The 22,313-nt window shown below is 49.8% G+C and overlaps 1 protein-coding gene across 2 annotated transcripts in view; it reads right to left on the minus strand.

The window, feature by feature from the left end:
* The window catches only part of LOC128813220 (AT-rich interactive domain-containing protein 3B-like), a 38,063-nt gene that overhangs the window by 8,410 nt on the left and 7,340 nt on the right, over positions 1-22,313 (minus strand). For both annotated transcript variants that reach the window (XM_053988119.1, XM_053988120.1), the window contains exons 3-4: positions 11,203-11,274; positions 8,367-8,439 (exon numbers count right to left, since the gene is read on the minus strand). In XM_053988119.1, the coding sequence (XP_053844094.1) occupies positions 8,367-8,439; positions 11,203-11,274 (145 nt within the window). The remainder of the gene's footprint in view (positions 1-8,366; positions 8,440-11,202; positions 11,275-22,313) is intronic.

The raw sequence follows: 22,313 nt of genomic DNA on the forward strand, positions 1-22,313 counted from the left end.
AGGCATGGAGAGGAAGAAGGAATAATAAAAAGCTGAAGTGGCAGAGCTTTTATTTGGCCTGGGAAACTCTGTCCTGGATCAAAGGGCCGCCCAGCCCATCCTGTCCCCACAATGGGCAGCCCCAGCCTGGCAGGAAGGCTGGGAGGGGGGTAGGGGACAATTGTGGAATCCCCAGTCCACTGCTGGCAGCCCCTGCTCCCCCGTTTATGGCCCTATAAACGGGTTTATTCCGTGCCATGAAAGGAGCCGGGCCCTGCAGATGTCAGGGGAATTTTTTTCCCTGTCTTTTCTTTGGGAATCCCATTAGGCACTATTAGCTCGTGGTGCCAATTCCCACAGGTTAACGAGATGCTGGATCAAACAGCCCATTTTTGCAGCTCTAAAGGGCTGAAAACCCCACAGATTCAAAGCGCTCAGGGGCGGTTTGATCAGGTTTTGTAGCAGTTTATATCAGTCCCAGCCTCTTGCCCCTTCCCTGCCCACAGAGAAGATCCCACATTTCAGGGGCACAGATCCCTCAGGGAGCACAGAGGGAATTCCAAACCCTCCAAACTCTCTGTGGCTCCATCCCTTCCTCCCAAAAACCCTCAATTTCCTCTGTTTTTCTTCCCTGGCATCCATTTTGTCTCAGGGTGACAGCAATGGGAATCAGGGCATGATCAAGTTACCTCCAGCTGTCACTCATCACCTGAGACACACCCGCAGGGAAAACAGGGAAATATTTCCTTCCAAAGCCCCCGGGACACCCCAAAATTCCTCTTCTTTTATTAATTAGCCACAGCAGCAAAGCCTTTGCTCAGCTGGGGGACAGTGAAGCCAAAGCCAGCCCAGTTTCCTCAATCCAATTTAGGGAATGGCATTCACTTGTCCAGCAGGGACTTTCATGCAGCTCTCATCCGGACGGACAGAGAAAGGGAAGAGCCATGGATAAAGCTCTCAGCAACTCAGAAAATATTAACAAATATCTGCTTTTTAATACCCTGCCTTTCCCCAAACACGCTTCTACCTTCCTCCAGGCTTCCCCAGCTCAGCAGCTGGGAAAATACAGAAATTATTAATCCAGATACTCCTGGGAGAGGCACAAACATCACCTGCATCCCTGGGGAATGAAGGCTGAAGCACTTCCAGGGAGCTGCTCCCAGCTGGAGCAGGAACAGCCACAGGGTCTGACCTCCCTGAACCACCTCAGCACGCCCAGGACACCTTCCCTCCCTCAGCTGTGCTTTAAACAGGACCAAAGTGCCTCGAAATTTCATTTATAAACCCACCTAACCAGGGATTTATATACAAACATGCATTTATAAACTCAGCTAAATGTGTTTACACACAGAATATAAATTAATCCACTGAGATAAAACCTTGAGTTTGGTTAAATGATAAAATTCCTTTGTGCAGCTGAGAAACTTTAGAGCAGGGACAGAACTGCTCCCAGGAGCTGCAATAATTCCATCACCTCAGCACCCCCAGGACAGCTTCCCTCCCTCAGCTTTGCTTTCAGCAGCACCAAAGTGCCTCGAAATTTCATTTGTAAACCCAGCTAAATCGAGATTTAGACAGAAACACACATTTATAAACTCAGCTAAACAGGGCTTTATACAGAAACACGCATTTATAAACTCTATTACACAGAGAATATAAATGAATCCACTGAGATAAAACCTCGAGTCTGCCTTTCCACCCCTAAATAAAATTCCTTTGTGCAGCTGAGAAACCTTAGAACTGCTCCCAGGAGCTGCAATAATTCCATTTTCCACGTGTTCCTCCAGCACTGCCCCAACGCCACCCCGCAGATCCCGCAGAGAGCCGGTCGGGGTTCGGCCCCGGTGAATTCCCGGTGTTTTCCAGAGGGATTCGGTGCCCCTCCTCCCCCAGCCCTGCCCGGGGAAGGCGATAAAGGAAGGTTTTTATTGGAAACCCCCGGCGCTGCCACAGGAAAGGCTGAAAGGGCAGAGCCCGGCGGATCCTGCGCCGGGCAGGGCTGTCAGCGCTGTGATGGATTACTGTCATCTGGCAGCGCCAGGATTAATGATCCCGGGGGCAGGGGGCAGAATTCCAGAGGGAAAGGTCAGCAGCCGGGGCCACGGCACAAGACTTGTTGCCTTTTGATGGTAAACTCATTTTACTGTACTTGCAAGCCTCCTGCCCCGAGCCCTGCCCGGCTCCCAGAGGCACAGGAACCTCCTCCTCTCTCAGTTTCCTCGGAAAATAACTTCTGCCTCTCAGCAGAACCCCAGCCCCATCACTTGCCTCACCCCAGCTCTGTAATTTGGCTCATCCCAGCCCCATCACTTGGCTCAATCCCAGCTCCATCACTTGGCTCATCCTAGCCCCATAATTTCGCTCACCCCAGCCCCATAATTTGGCTCATCCCAGCTCCATCACTTGCCTCATCCTAGCTCTGTAATTTGGCTCAATCCCAGCCCCATCACTTGGCTCTTCCCAGCTCCATCACTTGGCTCAATCCCAGCTCTGTAATTTGGCTCAATCCCAGCCCCATCACTTGGCTCAATCCCAGCCCCATCACTTGGCTCTTCCCAGCTCCATCACTTGGCTCATCCCAGCTCTGTAATTTGGCTCAATTCCAGCTCCATCACTTGGCTCAATCCCAGCTCCATAATTTGGCTCTTCCTAGCCCCATAATTTCACTCACCCCAGCCCCATAATTTGGCTCATCCCAGCTCCATCACTTGCCTCATCCTAGCTCTGTAATTTGGCTCATCCCAGCCCCATAATTTGGCTCAATCCCAGCCCCATCACTTGGCTCAATCCCAGCTCCATCACTTGGCTCAATCCCAGCTCCATCACTTGGCTCATCCCAGCCAAATGAGGGCACGAGGAGTCTGTTCCCACTGGGAAAGGGAAGATGCAGAGTCATCCCAAGGGCCCCTTGTTTTCTGAGGAGAAAGGCAGCCACAATCCAGGCTTCTGGAATGAAGGGTTTCCCAGAGGAAGGCTGACTGGAGCCATCAACATCTCTGGCCTTTGAGGGAATGTCTCCCACAGAATTCACAGAATGACCAGGTTGGAAGAGACCTTCAAGGTCATCGAGTCCAACCCAGCCCCAGCACCCCAACTGAACCCTGGCACCCAGTGCCACATCCAGGCTTTGTTAAACACATCCAGGGATGGGGACTGCACCACCTCCCTGGGCAGCCATTCCAGAACTTTATCACCCTTTCTATAAAAAACTTTTTCCTAATATCCAACCTGTCTTTCCCTTGAAAAGCCTTTTCCCCTTCCTGATCTCTTGAACTGCAGTAGATATATCTGATTTGGCCCCTACAACTATCAGAAATTCACAGGATGCCCTTCGCAAAATAGTTTTGTGTTACCCTAAAAATCACATCTGATGACTGATGAGACTTTCTTAATTATGCCTTATTGATGTGAGCACCCTCCAACACTACAGCTTAATACATGTTCCCCTTGAAGAGAGAATTCTGCAGCCTTCAGGGGCGAGATGCAGCCTCACATCTCACTGCTGCAGCCACGATCCTGCGGGCTAGAGAAATACTTGAAAATGCTGTCAGAATGATCCCCCCTGCTATTGACTGAGGGCAGTAACTACCAGGGCAGCACAGGGTATAGATGTAAATGGCAAATGGCAAATGGTGTGGGTAACAGCAGCTGCCCAAGAGAAGAACGTGGTGCCAAGCGTGGGTGCACCCACTCGTGCCCAGATCACCCACACGTAACGGGCACTGGCTCCAAAGCTTCTTTAAAAAAAGAAGAAACCATCAGAGGGATTAAACAGCAACTGGGGAATTAGAAAGTCTTGAAGAAAAAGGAGCTGCCTTGAACAAAACTATTAAAAAAAGCACAATTGTTGATTAGCTAAGTGTCATTAGTAGCTTCCTGTCCTAGGGAGCCTAAGGGGTTAACCCAGAGGGACCTCAGTGTCCCCTCTGTCCCACGCTGGAGCTCCTGGAGGGGCTGAGCCCCAGGAAAGCCTGGAATGGCTGGGATTACACCCAGGAATCACCTGGGGAAGGGGGTCTGGCACATCCACGGCTGAAGGATTAATTGGGAGCACCCCCTCCCTCCCATCCCACACCACCCCAGGGCTTTGTTCTCCTCTCCTCCACCCTCCCTTGGCCAGAGCTGGCAGTCACACCTCAACCTGCAGATGCAGACTGAACAAAACTGCCCCAAAGCTGGGCTTGAGGAGAATTCCAGGGAATTTTAGGGCTTTGCTTGGCCTCCATGCCAGAGATTCCCTTCCACACAGGGATTTCCAGCAGCCTAAGCCACGACTTGTCCTGCACAAAGAGCATTTAATCACACCCAGCTCTGCTTTCCCAACCACCTCCCACCCTCCCTATCCAATTTCCTCCACAAGTGTCCATTTTACAGCAAGGAACAAAGGAGGTGAGAATCCCCAGGGTTTGTTCAGCACAGAGACGTTGAAATCCCACTGAAATGGGATATTTCACTCCCACTGGAGTGAAAAATAGGCACGGAAGAGACATTTTTAAGCCATGAGCAGGTAAATAAAAAGCTGCTCTTCCCACTCCAAATATGTTCAGGGGAGATGCTGCATCAGGCAGCCAGAAGGAACAGGTTTTCCCCAGGAAACTGGGAAAGCCCACAGTGATTTAAAATAATACTGAGCCAAATCTCAAGAAAAGCAGAATTTTGTGTTCCTTTGAAGGGAGGCACAGAAATTCCATGGGGTGTGGGAATTCCCAGCTGAAGAAAGGGAAAATTCATTTTACAGCAGCAAATCGACTGCACCCCTGCGCTGTCTCAGCTCCTGGTTTGCTCAGATCCCTCTCCAAGGATAAATCCTGGCTGGTTCAGGGGTTCAGCCTGAGGTTTATGGGGTTTGGTTCTCCAGAGTTGGGATAAAAAGGAACAGGGATCCCATGGAGAGCTGCAATTCCTGATCCTGCCCTGGGGATCCCATGGAGAGCTGCAATCCCTGATCCTGCCCTGGGGATCCCATGGAGAGCTGCAATCCCTGATCCTGCCCTGGGGATCCCATGGAGAGCTGCAATCCCTGATCCTGGGGATCCCATGGAGAGCTGCAATCCCTGATCCTGCCCTGGGGATCCCATGGAGAGCTGCAATCCCTGATCCTGCCCTGATCCCATGGAGAGCTGCAATCCCTGATCCTGCCCTGATCCCATGGAGAGCTGCAATCCCTGATCCTGGGGATCCCATGGAGAGCTGCAATCCCTGATCCTGCCCTGATCCCATGGAGAGCTGCAATCCCTGATCCTGGGGATCCCATGGAGAGCTGCAATCCCTGATCCTGCCCTGGGGATCCCATGGAGAGCTGCAATCCCTGATCCTGCCCTGATCCCATGGAGAGCTGCAATCCCTGATCCTGCCCTGATCCCATGGAGAGCTGCAATCCCTGATCCTGCCCTGATCCCATGGAGAGCTGCAATCCCTGATCCTGCCCTGGGGATCCCATGGAGAGCTGCAATCCCTGATCCTGCCCTGGGGATCCCATGGAGAGCTGCAATCCCTGATCCTGGGGATCCCATGGAGAGCTGCAATTCCTGATCCTGCCCTGATCCCATGGAGAGCTGCAATCCCTGATCCTGCCCTGATCCCATGGAGAGCTGCAATCCCTGATCCTGCCCTGATCCCATGGAGAGCTGCAATCCCTGATCCTGCCCTGATCCCATGGAGAGCTGCAATCCCTGATCCTGGGGATCCCATGGAGAGCTGCAATCATTGACTGAAGACGGAAAAACAAGCAGGATGGGATTCATAACCTAAAGTTGGAATTAGACAATTAACTCCAGTATGCAAATGGAGCAGAACTCATAAAAGTGAGACACCTCATGACCAATTTTCCATTTTGGGACCATTTTGGTTCACCTGGGTGCAGCCCTGGCTGGGCTCTTGTGCTGCCCAAGGTGGCTCCATTGAGGAAATCCTTTTAATAAATCCCTGCTTTATTCTTGAGCTCAGTCTAGTCTCGGCTCTAGCTCAGCCTTCCCAAGGCATCACCCCCAGCCCTGCTGTCTCACCCTCCCTCTGCTGTCCCCTCCCAGGCACAAAACCCCACAAAGGCCAGTGCCAGCCCCCCTCTGCTGTCCCCTCCCAGGCACAAAACCCCACAAAAGCCAGTGCCAGCTCCCCTCTGCTGTCCCATCCCAGGCACAAAACCCCACAAAGGCCAGTGCCAGCCCCCCCTCTGCTGTCCCATCCCAGGCACAAAACCCCACAAAGGCCAGTGCCAGCCCCCCTCTGCTGTCCCCTTCCAAGGTTTCTGCTGCTCCAGGGCCCTTTTATGGCTCCTGGGGACAGCCCTACACATCTGATCTGTGTTAGAGCTTTTCCACGGCTGCCCCTTCCCAGGGGCATCCCAAAACATCCCAGCCTTTTCATCCCTGCAGCTCCTGTGAAATCCCATTAATCTTTGCAGTTTCTGATCCCTCAGCTCCTCCTGGACAGCAGCAAATCCCCGATTTTAGGTTTTTACAGCGGGATTTTTATTGGCAGAGCTGCTGCCCGGCCCCACAGACACCAGGTGCAAATTGAGCAGCTCTTCACACTTTGCTCTCTGGAGAGGAGCTGGATTTAGGGTTTTTTGGGAACCAGGCAGCTCCTGAGCCTGGGACTGGGATGTTAGGAACACTTTGCTCTTGGGAGAGGAGCTGGATTTGGGGTTTTTTAGGAAAAAGACAGCTCTTGAGTCTGGGATTGGGGTTTTAAAAACAGTTTCCCCTCAGGAGAGGAGCTGGATTTGGTGTTTTTTAGGAAAAAGACAATTCTTGAGTCTGGGATTGGGGTTTTAAAAACGCTTTCCTCTCAGGAGAGGAGCTGGATTTGGGGTTTTTTTGGGAACCAGGCAGCTCTTCAGCCTGGGATTGGGATGTTGGAAACACTTTGTTCTTGGGAGAGGAGCTGGATTTGGGGTTTTTTAGGAAAAAGACAGCTCTTGAGTCTGGGATTGGGATGTCAGAAACACTTTCCCCTCAGGAGAGGAGCTGGATTTGGGGTTTTTTTGGGAACCAGGCAGCTCTTCAGCCTGGGATTGGGATGTTGGAAACACTTTCCCTTCAGGAGAGGAGCTGGATTTGGGTTTTTTTTTTTGGGAACCAGGCAGCTCCTGAGCCTGGGACTGGGATGTTGGAAACACTTTGCTCTTGGGAGAGGAGCTGGATTTGGGGTTTTTTAGGAAAAAGACAGCTCTTGAGTCTGGGATTGGGGTTTTAAAAACAGTTTCCCCTCAGGAGAGGAGCTGGATTTGGGGTTTTTGGGAATCAGGAAGCTCCTGAGCCTGGGACTGGGATGTTAGGAACACTTTGCTCTTGGGAGAGGAGCTGGATTTGGGGTTTTTTAGGAAAAAGACAGCTCTTCAGCCTGGGATTGGGGTTTTAAAAACACTTTCCCCTCAGGAGAGGAGCTGGATTTGGGGTTTTTGGGAATCAGGAAGCTCCTGAGCCTGGGACTGGGATGTTGGAAACACTTTGCTCTGTGCCACTGACACCTCAGGGGCCACCAGAGCCCTCCCTGGGCCACTGACACCCCTGGAGGGACAAGAGGGCACCCCAAATGTTCCGAGGTGCTTCTGTTACCCACCGCCCCAATGAAAGATATTTGAATTATCACCAGTCTGCTCTGAGAACTGGATTGGGATCACTGGCACCCTGGGAATTCCCAGGAAAAGGTGCCTGGGATTTTCAGGGCATGGAAACACCAGCACTACATCAGAAAGGGAAGAGATTGAAGGCAAATTTAATTTAATTTAATTCAAATTAATTAAATTAATATAATTTAAATTAAATTAATTTTCAATCAATTCAATTAAAATTAATTTAAAATTAATTTAAACTAAATTAATTTTCAATGAATTCAATTAAAAGGAATTTAAAATTAATTCAATTTAAATTCATTTTCAATGAATTCAATTAAAATTAATTCAAAATTAATTCTATTTAAATTAATTTAAAATTAATTCGATTTAAATTAATTTAAAATTAATTCAATTTAAATTCATTTTCAATGAATTCAATTAAAATTAATTCAAAATTAATTCAATTTAAATTCATTTAAAATTAATTCAATTTAAATTAATTCAAAATTAATTAAATTTAAATTAATTTTAAATTAATACAATTAAAATTAACTTAAAATTAATTTTATTTAAATTAATTTTAAATTAATTCAATTTAAATTAATTGAAAATTAATTCATTTTAAGTTAATTTTAAATTAATTCATTTTAAATTCATTTTAAATTAATTCAATTTAAATTCATTTTAAATTAATTTTATTTAATTTAAGGGGCAGATCTTCCCTACTGCTGTCCCCAGATGCCAAGGGCAATGCCCCAGGTGGCAGGATTGTGGAAGAATCCCCTCTCCTGGCCTGGGTCAGCCCTGGAGCCCAAGGAAATTCACTCACCCCTCTTCTGCATGAAGATGAAGAGGTCATCCAGGAACTCCTTGCGCTCGGGATCGCTGTCCAGTTCGTAGAGCTGCGGGCAACGAGCCAAAGTCAGGCCACAGCTCCCGGGGAGATGGAACATTCCGGAATTCTGCCCTCGTCCAGCGGGGAGGAAAGCACAGGCAGAGAGGGGAGACACGGACAGGGACCCGGGGGCTGGGGGGCCATGGCTGGAGTGGAGCCCCAGGGATGGAAAGGATTCCAGAGGTGGAATGGAGCCCCAGAGATGGAAAGGATTCCAGAGGTGGAATGGATCCCCAGAGATGGAAAGGATCCCCAGAGATGGAAAGGATTCCAGAGATGGAATGGATCCCCAGAGGTGGAAAGGATTCCAGAGATGGAAAGGATTCCAGAGGTGGAAAGGATCCCCAGAGGTGGAAAGGATCCCCAGAGGTGGAAAGGATTCCAGAGGTGGAAAGGATCCCCAGAGATGGAAAGGATCCCCAGAGATGGAATGGAGCCCCAGAAAGGGAATGGATCCCCAGAGATGGAAAGGATCCCCAGAGATGGAAAAGATTCCAGAGATGGAAAGGATCCCCAGAGATGGAAAGGATTCCAGGGATGGAAAGGGGCCCCAGGGATGGAATGGAGCCCCAGAGCTGGAATGGATCCCCAGAGCTAGAATGGATCCCCAGAAAGGGAATGGATCCCCAGAAAGGGAATGGATCCCCAGAGATGGAAAGGATTCCAGAGATGGAAAGGATCCCAGAGATGGAATGGATCCCCAGAGATGGAAAGGATTCCAGAGATGGAAAGGATCCCAGAGATGGAATGGATCCCCAGAGATGGAATGGAGCCCCAGAGCTGGAATGGATCCCCAGAGATGGAATGGAGCCCCAGAGATGGAATGGAGCCCCAGAGATGGAATGGAGCCCCAGAGATGGAATGGATTCCCAGGAATAGAAAGGATCCCCAGACATGGAATGGATCCCCAGAGCCAGAAAAGGATTCCCAGAAATGGAAAGGGTCCCCAGAGACTGAATGGATTCCCCAAAACGGAATGGATCCCCAGAGCTGGAAAAGAACCCCAGAAACTGAAAGGATTCCAGAAATTGAATGGAGCCCCAGAAATGGAACAGATTCCCAGAAATGGGAAGGATCCCCAGAAAATGAATGGATTCCCAGGTATGGAAAAGAAAATGAAAATTAAAAACATGTCCAGAAATGAAATGGATCCCCAGAGCTGGAAAGGATTCCCAGAAATGAAATGGATCCCCAGAGCTGGGAAAGAACTCCAGAAATTGAAAGGATCCCCAGGAATGGAATAGATCCCCAGGGATGGAATAGATTCCCAGGAATGGAATAGATCCCCAGGGATGGAATAAATTCCCAGAAATTGAATCGATCCCCAGAGATGGAATGGATCCCCAGAAAGGGAAAGGTTCCCAGAAATGGAATGGATCCCCAGAGATGGAATAGATTCCCAGAAATTGAAAGGATCCCCAGAGCTGGAAAAGAACCCCAGAGATGGAAAGGATTCCCAGAGATGGAATGGAATCCCAGACATGGAGTGGATTCCCCAGAAACTGAATGGATCCCCAGGAATGGAAATGGATCCCCAGAGATGGAAAAGAAAATGAAAAACATGCCCAGAAATTGAATGGAACCCCAGGAATGGAATGGATTCACAGAGCTGGAAAAGAACCCCAGAAATGGAATGGATCCCCAGAAATCAAATGGATTCCCCAAATGGAATGGATCCCCAGAGCTGGAAAGGATTCCCAGAAATGAAATGGATCCCCAGAGCTGGAAAGGATTCCCAGAAATGAAATGGATTCACAGAGCTGGAAAAGAACCCCAGAAATGGAAAGGATTCCAGAAATTGAATGGATCCCCAGAAATGGAACAGATCCCCAGGAACTGAATGGATTCCCAGAGCTAGAAAATATCCCCAGAAATGGAAAAGAATCCCAGAAATGGAATGGATCCCCAGAAATCAAATGGATTCCCTGAAATGGAATGGATCCCAGGAATGGAAAGGATCCCCAGGAATGAAAAAGAACACCAGAAATTGAATGGGATCCCCAGAAATGGAATGGATTTCCAGAAACGGAAAGGATCCTCAGGAATTGAATGGATCCCCAGAAATCAAATGGATTCCCCGAAACAGATCCTGCTTCCAAATAAACCAAAAGCCTTCAGGAATGCCAGAAATCAGCCCAGAATTTATCTGCTACAGGAATAATTTACTATTTATAATTTTTATTTATTTATAAATAATGTGTGTTTCTATTATATATAATAAATATTTATAAAATTTATTCATAAAATAGGAATTTTAGGTTCTATTTATAGAAATATTGATAAAATAGAAATCTTTTCTAAAATAGAAATATTTTCCAAAATAGAAATATTTATAAATATTTATTATTTATAATTTGGGCTTGAAATGCCCAAGTCATTAAAATGAAGTTCCCTAGGCCTTTTGGGGCTGGATTCCTGGGAAGCCCTGGAAGAGCTCAGCTGCCTTAGTTTAAACTCCAGCTGCTGTGACACATTCAAATCCACAAGCACAGCATTCCAAAGGGAGAATATTCTTCTCCCAGCTGGAGAAAAACTGGATTAAAGCCTTTAAATATCCAAAATCTGGTTGTTAATTCTTATTTCAATAAGAATTAAATATTGTAACCCCATACAAGGCAACAAAGCAGCCCCAAACTGCAGGACAAAGTGGTTTTCCCATAAATTCCCTGCAGGGAGGGCTCTGCCATGGATCAGGGGGAGGATTCCCCAAATTTCCCAAGTTCCCCAAATTTCCCAAGTTCCCCAAATTTCCCAAAGTGCCCGGACAGACCTTGGCAAAGTCTCGGGAGATTTCCCTTCCCCGGCAGCCGTCGCCTTCGTCGCTCCAGCTCACACCGCCGTTCTGGGGAGGCAAAAACAGCAAAGGAGGGAAGGATTCCCAAGGAACGCTCCAGAATTTTTAGGATTTTTAGGCCCAAACACACAGAAAAGCAGCTGCTGGTTTAGCTCGAGGTGGTGAGAAAGGCGGGGAGGGGATCTGTGGCTCTGTCACAATTTCCTGGTGTTGCATCTCAGGGTATGGGGAATATTTCTCTGTCTGTTCTGAGAAGTTCTGATCCCTGGGAGAACACTGCTTTTACTCTGCCTTCATGGAGAAAGCTTCTAGAACTTTGGGATGAATTGGAATCCATGAGTGTGTGAAACAGACAGTGATATAGTTTATCACAGGGTGAAAAAAAGAGTTTTGGGGTTTTAGCATGGATGTGGATAGGAGACAAGATGGAAGAATTTGGGTGTTGCTTGATCTCCTTCTTGTTCTTCACCTGCTCCACTTTCTGCAGTGTTGGTGGCACAGAGGGACTGGTTAGAAAGAGCCACAACACAGATGTTATGTGGACAGAAAAATAATTAGTTATTGGTAAAAAGGTTTAAGAGTTAATTGAACAAAACAGTTTTAAAAGATTTTCAGCTTGTGTGTTTTGTGATTTTTTGGTGTTTTTTTTTTTTTGGTATATTCAACAATTCTCACTGAATTGTTGATAAGAGAAAAAAAATAACAACAACCTGAGGACTGAAAAAACTGAAAGTTCTGTTTGTTTCTTAATTCTAACACAAAAAAAATTAGGGGAACCTCGGGATGGGGGTTTCACATCCTGGGATCTCTCACACAAAATGGGAAGTGCAATTCCACCTCCCAGAAGAGCAGGATGCCAACTCCTCTGTGCCTCTGCTGGGATGAGATCCAGGACCTACAGAGCTGATTTTGCTCCTCGTGCTCATCTTTTTTTTCCAAGAGCCCCTGGTGAAAGGTGTCGCCCTTCCTTCCTGATCTCCAGGTGACACACGTGGGAGAGCCCTGCTGTCCTCCCTGTGCTTCCCTGAAAAGCAGGACCAGAAGGAGGAGAATCATCCCCCTGGAAAGCTGCTGACTCCCAGGAGGATGTGGATTTTTCCCCCAAAGAAATGGAAAGCTCGGCTTTGCTGGATTAAGGCTCATTAAAAGGATTAAGCTGGTTAAGGCCCTATTCCACCTGGGAATCACCATGCTGGAATGGTCTCCAAAGGCTGGAAACCAGCAGCTCCAGCTGGATGGAAGGGCAGGATAACCCTGAAATAAATCCAGGCATCCTGAGAACACCAACTCCACAAAGTCCCATTCCAGGGTGGGCTGGAAAAGGGAAGAGCCAAATCCACATGGAAAACACAGAGGGAAGGTTCCAGCACTCCCTGGGAATTCTGGAGGTGCTCCAGCACCTCCAGCTGGATGGAAGGGCAGGGTAACCCTGAAATAAATCCAGGCATCCTGAGAACACCAACTCCACAAAGTCCTGATGCTGGAAAAGGGAAGAGCCAAATCCACCTGGACAAACACACAGAGAGAAAAGGTGCAAAACCCCTCAAAAGCATCCCCTGGGAATTCTGGAGGTGCTCCAGCATCTCCAGCTGGATGGAAGAGCAGGATAACCCTGAAATAAATCCAGGCATCCTGAGAACACCAACTCCACAAAGTCCCAGTCCAGGGTGGGCTGGAAAAGGGAAGAGCAAAATTCACACATGGACAGAAAAGGTCCCAGCACCCCAAAAGCATCCCCTGGGAATTCTGGAGGTGCTCCAGCACCTCAAATAAACCAGCAGCTCCAGCTGGATGGAAGGGCAGGATAACCCTGAAATAAATCCAGGCATCCTGAGAACACCAACTCCACAAAGTCCTGATGCTGGAAAAGGGAAGAGCCAAATCCACCTGGACAAACACACAGAGAGAAAAGGTGCAAAACCCCTCAAAAGCATCCCCTGGGAATTCTGGAGGTGCTCCAGCACCTCAAATAAACCAGCAGCTCCAGCTGGATGGAAGGGCAGGATAACCCTGAAATAAATCCAGGCATCCTAAGAACACCAACTCCACAAAGCCCCAGTCCAGGGTGGGCTGGAAAAGGGAAGAGCCAAATCCACCCTGCCAAACATGGACAGAAAAGGACCCAGCACCCCAAAAGCACTCCCTGGGAATTGTGGAGGTGCTCCAGCACCCCAAAATCCCGGAGCCATGTGGCTGTGAGGCACTCATTGAGTGAGGAAGATGAACAGCTCGTGCACAGCTCCGTGCCCCATCCCGAGCCCGGCATGAGCTCCCTGATGCCTGCTGATTTGGTTTGAGCCACTAATTCCTGCTGGAAAGTCAATTAGCCAGGGAGCCCCAGCAACTGAGAGATATTTAATGGGGGATTATTGCCACTTCTGTTGTGTCAGCTGTTTGTGGCACAGGATCAAGTCCCAGCCCTCTCCAGGCTCACGGGAGGATCCATCCCAATCTCCTTTCTCCCTGAGCCTCTCTCACATCAAACCCACAGATTTTTGGTTAATTATGCAAGCATCCAGCTGCTCCCAAAACTGTTCACAGGGATCAAACCCATGGAGCAGCCAGCATCAGACAGAGTGGGAGGGAAAGGAGGCAGCAGGAATTTCCCAGCCTGGCCCTTGCACTCTCCAGGGCGCAGGGATTTGTGCAGGTTCAGCTTTCTGAGCCTTCCCTTTGGCTGCTCCCTTCCCAAGGATATAAATCCAGAGGGCAGAACTTGCTTCCAGAGGGAATTCTGGTCATGCTGAGAGCTTATTCCACTCCATTTGAGGGCAGGGATGAGAAAGAAGAGGGGTTAAAGGAGGCAATTCCCTCCTATCAGTGGGTTTGAACTTGGGGTAATTCCCAGGAATAAAGCTTTTAAAGACTCCTGAAAAGTTAAAAAGTTAAACAGAACGTATTTGGCTTGTTCTCTCTAGGAAAAAAAAAAAAAAAAAAAAAAAAGAAAGGGTGATTAGGCCAGAATGGCAGAGGATAAGCAGAATAAATCCATCCCATTTTCCACAGCTCCACCCTGGAATCTTGGGGGCACCTCCTGGGAAAGGAGCTTAGGGGCAGCCGAAGCCACCAGGCTTTGGCCATATGGCCACCAGGGCAGCAGGGACGGCTGTCACCTGCTGTGACCTGAGCTGGGGCAGCTCCTGCTCCTCCTCCTGCTGCTCTGGGAAGGGTTTGGGGACATTTCCCACTGCCAGGGGACAAGGACAGGGCTCCTCATGGAGGGTGGAGGTGTGGGGATGGAGCACGGCTGGTTTGGGCAGAGCATGGAAGGGCAGCTGGGAATAAAGCTGAATCCATCCTGGGAATAAAACTGAAATCATCCTGGGGAAGCTGAACTCATCCTTGGGAAGCTGAATCCATCCTGGGAATAAAACTGAAATCATCCTGGGGAAGCTGAACTCATCCTTGGGAAGCTGAATCCATCCTGGGAATAAAGCTGAATCCATCCTGGGAATAAAACTGAAATCATCCTGGGGAAGCTGAACTCATCCTTGGGAAGCTGAATCCATCCTGGGAATAAAGCTGAAATCATCCTGGGGAAGCTGAATGCATCCTGGGAATAAAGCTGAATTCATCCTGGGAATAAAGCTGAATCCACCCTGGGAATAAAGCTGAATCCATCCTGGGAATAAAGCTGAATCCATCCTGGGAATAAAACTGAAATCATCCTGGGGAAGCTGAATGCATCCTGGGGAAGCTGAACTCATCCTTGGGAAGCTGAATCCATCCTGGGAATAAAGCTGAATCCATCCTGGGAATAAAGCTGAATCCATCCTGGAGAAGCTGAATCCATCCTGGGAATAAAGCTGAATCCATCCTGGGAATAAAGCTGAATTCATCCTGGGAATAAAGCTGAATTCATCCTGGGGAAGCTGAATCCATCCATGGGAAGCTGAATCCATCCTGGGGAAGCTGAACTCATCCTTAGGAAGCTGAAATCATCCTGGGAAAGCTGAATTTAACCATGGAATTCATCTATGGGAAGCTGAATTCAACCATGGAAAGCTGAATTTATTCATGGAAAGCTGAATCCATCCTGGGGAAGCTGAAGTCATCCTGGGGAAGATGAATTTAACCATGGAATTCATCCTGGGGAAGCTCAACTCATCCATGGGAAGCTAAATTTAACCATGGGAAGCTGAATCCATCCTGGGGAAACTCAATTCATCCTTGGGAAGCTGAACTCATCCTTGGGAAGCTGAACTCATCCTGGGGAAGTTGAATGAATCCATGGAAAGCTGAGTTTAACCATGGGAAGCTGAATTTATCCATGGAATCCATCCCTGGGAAGCTGAATCCATCCATGGAAAGCTGAATCCATCCTTGGGAAGCTGAATTTAACCATGGAATTCATCCTTGGGAAGCTGAATTTATCCCTGGGAAGCTGAATCCATCCCTGGGAAGCTGAATCCATCCTTGGGAAGCTGAATTCATCCATGGAGAGATGAATTCATCCATGGATAGCTGAATTCATGCATGGAATTCATCCTTGGGAAGCTGAATTTAACCATGGGAAGCTGAGCCCATCCTGGAAGCTGAATTTAACCATGGGATCCATCCCTGGAAGCTGAGCCCATCCTGGAAGCTGAATTTAACCATGGGATCCATCCCTGGAAGCTGAGCCCATCCCTGGAAGCTGAGCCCATCCTGGAGCAGGCCCTTTCCAGGCTCAGCTGAGGGAATTTTCCTCCCAGCAGTGCCAGCCCAGCCCCAGGTCCCAGCAGTGCCTCCCTACAGCCCAGGGCAATCCCAGGGGCACAATTCAATCCTGCTCCCCTGGCACCCCCCTCTCCTGGCACCCCCGTTTCCCAGGCACCCCCCCCCTCCCCTGTCACCCCAATTCCCTGGCACTCCGCTCCCCTGGCACCCCAAATCCCTGGCACCCAGCTCCCCTGGCACCCAACATCCCTGGCACCCAACATCCCTGGCACCCCAATTCCCTGGCACTCCGCTCCCCTGGCACCCCAATTCCCTGGCACCCAGCTCCCCTGGCACCCAACATCCCTGGCACCCCCAATTCCCTGGCACCCCAATTCCCTGGCACTCCGCTCTCCTGGCACCCCCAATTCCCTGGCACCCTGCTCCCCTGGCACCCTGCTCCCCTGGCACTGCTGCGGGCACAGCAAAGCTCCAGCTCCGCAGGGAGGGCAGGAGAGGCCAAAGCATCCCCAGAGGGCATCACGGGAGCTTCCCAGGGGCCTGGGCCAGCACAGCCCTGCCTGGGCCACCGACACCTCGGGGGCCACCACAGCCCTGCCCGGGCCACCAGAGCTTTCTGTGCCACCACAGCCCTCTCTGTGCCACCACAGCCCCCTCTGTGCCACCACAGCTCTCTCTGTGCCACAACAGCTCTCTCTGTGCCACCACAGCCCTGCCTGTGCCACCACAGCCCCCTCTGTGCCACCACAGCTCTCTCTGTGCCACCACAGCCCTCTGTGCCACCACAGCCCCCTCTGTGCCACCACAGCCCCCTCTGTGCCACCACAGCTCTCTCTGTGCCACCACAGCCCTCTGTGCCACCACAGCCCCCTCTGTGCCACCACAGCCCCCCCTGTGCCACCACAGCTCTCTCTGTGCCACCACAGCCCCCCCTGTGCCACCACAGCCCCCTCTGTGCCACCACAGCCCTGCCTGGGCCACCAGAGCCCTCTGTGCCACCACAGCCCTCTCTGTGCCACCACAGCCCTGCCTGTGCCACCACAGCCCTCTCTGTGCCACCACAGCCCCCCCTGTGCCACCACAGCTCTCTCTGTGCCACCACAGCCCTCTGTGCCACCACAGCCCCCCCTGTGCCACCACAGCCCCCTCTGTGCCACCACAGCTCTCTCTGTGCCACCACAGCTCTCTCTGTGCCACCACAGCCCTCTGTGCCACCACAGCTCTCTCTGTGCCACCACAGCCCCCTCTGTGCCACCACAGCCCTCTCTGTGCCACCACAGCCCTGCCTGTGCCACCACAGCCCTCTGTGCCACCACAGCCCTGCCTGTGCCACCACAGCCCTCTGTGCCACCACAGCTCTCTCTGTGCCACCACAGCCCCCTCTGTGCCACCACAGCCCTGCCTGTGCCACCACAGCCCTCTGTGCCACCACAGCCCTCTCTGTGCCACCACAGCCCTCTGTGCCACCACAGCTCTCTCTGTGCCACCACAGCCCTCTCTGTGCCACCACAGCCCTGCCTGTGCCACCACAGCTCTCTCTGTGCCACCACAGCCCTCTCTGTGCCACCACAGCTCTCTCTGTGCCACCACAGCCCTCTCTGTGCCACCACAGCCCCCTCTGTGCCACCACAGCCCTCTCTGTGCCACCACAGCCCTCTCTGTGCCAAGCTCACCTGGCTGCCAGTGCCAGGCTGGCACTGTTAACCCCTGAGCTGCCGAGGTGACAAAACACTTCCCGTTCTCTGCAGGACAAAAACCACCCAGAGCACAGGAATAACAACTCCTCCATTGCCCTGATTTTTAAAAGTGTTAAAGTTTGCTTTTATAGCTCTTTTGGAAGTTTTAAAGTTCTTGTAAAACTTCTTCAGCCTTTGATAATGTTTCCATCTTTGAGAGTCAGAGCTCCCACACAATTTCATGTAGAAACAGAATAGTTTACCAATTTCTCTGTGGGTGGAGAGAAATGATTGACTGATCTTTGGACCAGTGTGGTTGGAGAGGTGGTAATTCCATCCTCCAATCCACGGTCACCTTTGGAATTCTATAAATACCAGATGTTGGACTAAAACTGGCTCTTTTTCTCTTTTGAACTTCCCAAGCTTCTGTGTGCTCATTTCTTGTCCAGTAGCAACACTCCTCCTGTGAAACCCAGGCTCATCCTGCGCCTCCTCACTCTGCACAGAGCTTTGGCAGAGGATTTGACAGAGGATTTTAGGGTTTTTTAGGCCAGGAATCTGCTGAAATACCCACCTGGGGATGAGCCCTCCCCTGCCCCGTGGGTCTAGTCAATGAGAAGGGACGGGGGCAGCAATTTCAGGATTATCAGGGAATCCACAGAAATTCCTTTTGTGGGCAGAGTGAAGCCTTAGGAAGTGAAACAGATGCTCTCAGAAAGAAAACTGTTGTAGAACAAACGCTGATAAGATCAGGGCTGCTGCCCCGAGCTGCAAGTTCTCAGGCAGGGAGAGCCAAGGGGTAATTACTGCCCACAGCAGCTCCCCTGGAATGGGAACCAACCCCTGCTAATAACAGAGCTCAATTCAGCAGCCCCCAGCTTCAAAGGCAGCCCCTGGAAGCATTTGAGTGATTTCAGGAATGGCAGGGAGGATGGGGAAGGGAAGGGCTGAGGTTGAACCGATTAATTGCTTTTTTTCATTAAGTTCCTTTCACGTGTTCCCACGAGCAAACAGGAACCTGCTGCCTCATCCCTGAGGGGCAGCTGGGCTCTCTGAATTCCTCCTGCTCCCAAACGCTCAGAGGAATCAGCCCAAGATTGATTTGGGGTGAGAAGAGGGATCCTCAGTGCCAGCCCAGAGTTTACCCCAGAGTGAGAAAAACACAAGTGCAAGGAAACAACATGTTGCAGCTGCTGGCACCTCCTGCCTGCAGCCCCCCTCTCCTGGGAATGCCAGCGGGGCACACGAGGTGCCAGCACTGCTCCAGAGAGGTGTGGCATCTGGAGAAACCCTACAGCCAGCCCTCCTTGTCCTGCCTGGCATCCTAACTCACCTATGGGGCTCTGCAGGGCAGGAGCTGGGGAATCCTTGGAATTTCCTCTCCTCTTTCCTCTCCTCTCCTCTCCTTTCCTCTTTCCCCTTTCCTTTTCTTTTCCTTCCCTTTCCCTTCCTTTTTCCTTTCCTCTCCTCTCCCCTTTCCTTCTTCCTTTCCCTCCTTTTTCCCTTTTCTTTTTTCTTTTTCCTTTCTCCTTTCCTTTCCTTTCCTTTCCTTTCCTTTCCTTTCCTTTCCTTTCCTTTCCTTTCCTTTCCTTTCCTTTCCTTTCCTTTCCTTTCCTTTCCTTTCCTTTTTCCCTTTCCTTTCCTTTCCTTTTTCCCTTTCCTTTCCTTTTTCCCTTTCCTTTCCTTTTTCCCTTCCCTTCCCTTCCCTTCCCTTCCCTTCCCTTCCCTTCCCTTCCCTTCCCTTCCCTTCCCTTCCCTTCCCTTCCCTTCCCTTCCCTTCCCTTCCCTTCCCTTCCCTTCCCTTCCCTTCCCTTCCCTTCCCTTCCCTTTTTCCTCCCCAGGGTTTCAGGAGCAGCAGCACAGGCACAACCCAAGCCTGCCACAGCAGCAGCACAACAAACCCCAGGTGTTTACCCCAGCTGGGAATGAGGAATCTCCTCCCACCACAGCAGAAAAGGGAACATTTGATTTTCCCCATTCCCCGTGACACGCGAAAGGACCTGAAAATCCAACCCTGGAACAGGAGTGGGGTGAAAACCCCGCAGGGAAATCGCCCCTTTTCCCCTCCTGCACTGAGGGAATTGCTCTCCTCAGCAATCCAGGCTGGATTTCAGGTGCTGCAATCCCAGCCACTCCTTCCCAGGCCTGCAGCAAAAGCTCAGGAATTATTTGAAGCTGGTTTATCTCAATAAACAGCCTGACCTCTGGCAAGGCTCAGGTCAGGCTTTTCCAGCAGTGCTGGGGGATTTCTGGGAGGCTGCCCTGAGACATCCCCAAAATCCTGGGCACAACCCCCCCAGCGAGCCTGGTCCAGGGGAAAAGGCAAGAAGCAGGGCTGGGGCCTGGGAATCTGGGATTTATTCCCACATTCCTCATTTCCAAGCTGGAAATCTGGGATTTATTCTTACATTCCTGATTACCAAGCTGGAAATCTGGGATTTATTCCCACATTCCTCAAATCCAAGCAGGAAATCTGGGATTTAATTTCACATTCCTCATTTCCAAGCTGGAAATCTGGGATTTATTCTCACATTCCTCAAGTCCAAGCTGGAAATCTGGGATTTCTTATCACATTCCTCACTTCCAGACTGGAAATCTGGGATTTATTCTCACATTCCTCATTTCAAAACTGGAGATCTGGGATTTATTCTCACATTCCTGATTTCCAAGCTGGAAATCTGGGATTTATTCCCACATTCTTCATTTCCAAGCTGGAAATCTGGGATTTATTCTCTCACATTCCTAACTTCCAAGCTGGAAATCTGGGATTTATTCTCTCACATTCCTCATTTCAAAACTCAAAATCTGGGATTTAGTCTCATATTCTTCATTTCCAGGCTGCAAATCTGGGGTTTATTCTCACATTCCTGATTTCCAAGCTGGAAATCTGGGATTTAATCTCACATTAATGATTTCAAAACTGGAAATCTGGGATTTATTTCTACATTCCTGATTTCCAAGCTAAAAAGAAAGAAAAAAGAAAAAAGTAAAAGAAGCTAAAACAAGAAAAGACTAATCCAGTATATAATTTTGGAAACAAACTGGAGAATCTGTTTCATCCTGGATTTTCTTCCCATTAAAGAGAGAAAGCAAAGGAAAGAGCTCATCCCTTTTAAAAAATGCCTGGATATTAAAGATTCCAAGGGATGAAGTGGCCAGCCCAGAGCTGCCCACACAATCCTCTCCCTTTCCTGCCCCTCAGGAAAGAAATAATAATAAATTATTAAATAAATAAGTTTTATTCCTCAGCTCTGAACTGGGAATCAGCAGCTCCATTTGGACCCCAACCACGGCTCCAAGCCACTCCACCTCCAAAAACTTTGGGACAACAGGGGGACCTGTCCTTTTCCTGCCACGTTTCCCCACTGTTCTCCAGAGCTGCCCCTGCTGTTCCTTTAGAACTCACTCCTGAACCTGGAGTCCATGGATTCCTCCCACTCCTGCCCTTCCCAGCAGCAAAAGTGGTTTTACTGGAATTTTCCCTGCTTCAGCAGCTCACACAGCAGCAGAAGTGGTTTGATTGGAGTTTTTCCTGCTGAAGTTTTGGGTACTTTGGGCTCCCCAATTGCAGGAATGGGCCAAAGCACATCGTGCCAAGCGTGGAAAGATGTTTTATTCCACTTTTTTTTTTTTTTTTTTTTCCCTCTTGCACACAAGCCCTGGCTGGTTTCATGGCCACTGGCCTGGCCAGAATGACCAGTGAGATCCCAACAGGAGGGAGAAGCACCAGCTGGGCAAGGAACAAAACCAGCCCTGGACTAGGCTGAGCTTATTTGGCTTTTTAAAGAAAGAGACCCCATAAAACCTGAGCCCTGCCTCCTTTTCCCCAGCCAGAGCCCTGCAAGAGGAAGCTGCCACCACTCCCAGCCAGTAAATTCGGAGGCAATGGCCCCTGAGTGACAAACCCACCTCATTTGAGCAATTCCCCCTCCTGGGCCCAGCCTCTCAGAGAAAAAGCAGCAGCAAGTGCTTCCCCTGGGGGTTTTACAGCCCCAGGGCTGCTCCCTGAGGAGCTGGGGCTGGGAACACCCACCTGCTCTGCAGGGACAGCGCCCAGGGCCACTGAAACCCCCGCTGACAACAAAGGCAATAATTCCACCATCCCCTGGCCCTCGGATGCAAGGAGCAGTAATTCTTCAGTCACACGTGGAATTCACCTCCAACGAGGCAGCAGCGAGCTGGCTCCCTACTTTGTTTTCCTTTTCTCTCTCCTTTCCTCTTCCCTTTCCCCTTTTCCTTTCCTTTTTTTCCTTTTCCTTTCCCTTTTTTCCTTTCCCTTTTTTCCTTTCCCTTTTTTCCTTTCCCTTTCTCCTTTCCTTTCCTTTCCTTTCCTTTCCTTTCCTTTCCTTTCCTTTCCTTTCCTTTCCTTTCCTTTCCTTTCCTTTCCTTTCCTTTCCTTTCCTTTCCTTTCCTTTCCTTTCCTTTCCTTTCCTTTCCTTTCCTTTCCTTTCCTTCCCTTCCCTTCCCTTCCCTTCCCTTCCCTTCCCTTCCCTTCCCTTCCCTTCCCTTCCCTTCCCTTTCCCCCTTCTCACACAGGGAATATAAAGTGCTCTGACTCCCAGGATCACATCTCCCTGCACTCCAAAATCCACAATTCCAGGATCCCCGAGGTCTGACAAGAAGTGACTCCGGTGAGGCGTTAGCAGGGAGCTGCCTGCCCCTAAAAAGACCAAACCCCCAGGTTCCTCCCCAAATCCCACCCCACAAAGGCTCTCCCAGAGCAGGGAAATCCACAAAGCCAATTTCTTGTGG

This window comes from Vidua macroura, chromosome 12, assembly GCF_024509145.1.
Source record: "Vidua macroura isolate BioBank_ID:100142 chromosome 12, ASM2450914v1, whole genome shotgun sequence".
NCBI classification, from domain to species: domain Eukaryota; kingdom Metazoa; phylum Chordata; class Aves; order Passeriformes; family Viduidae; genus Vidua; species Vidua macroura.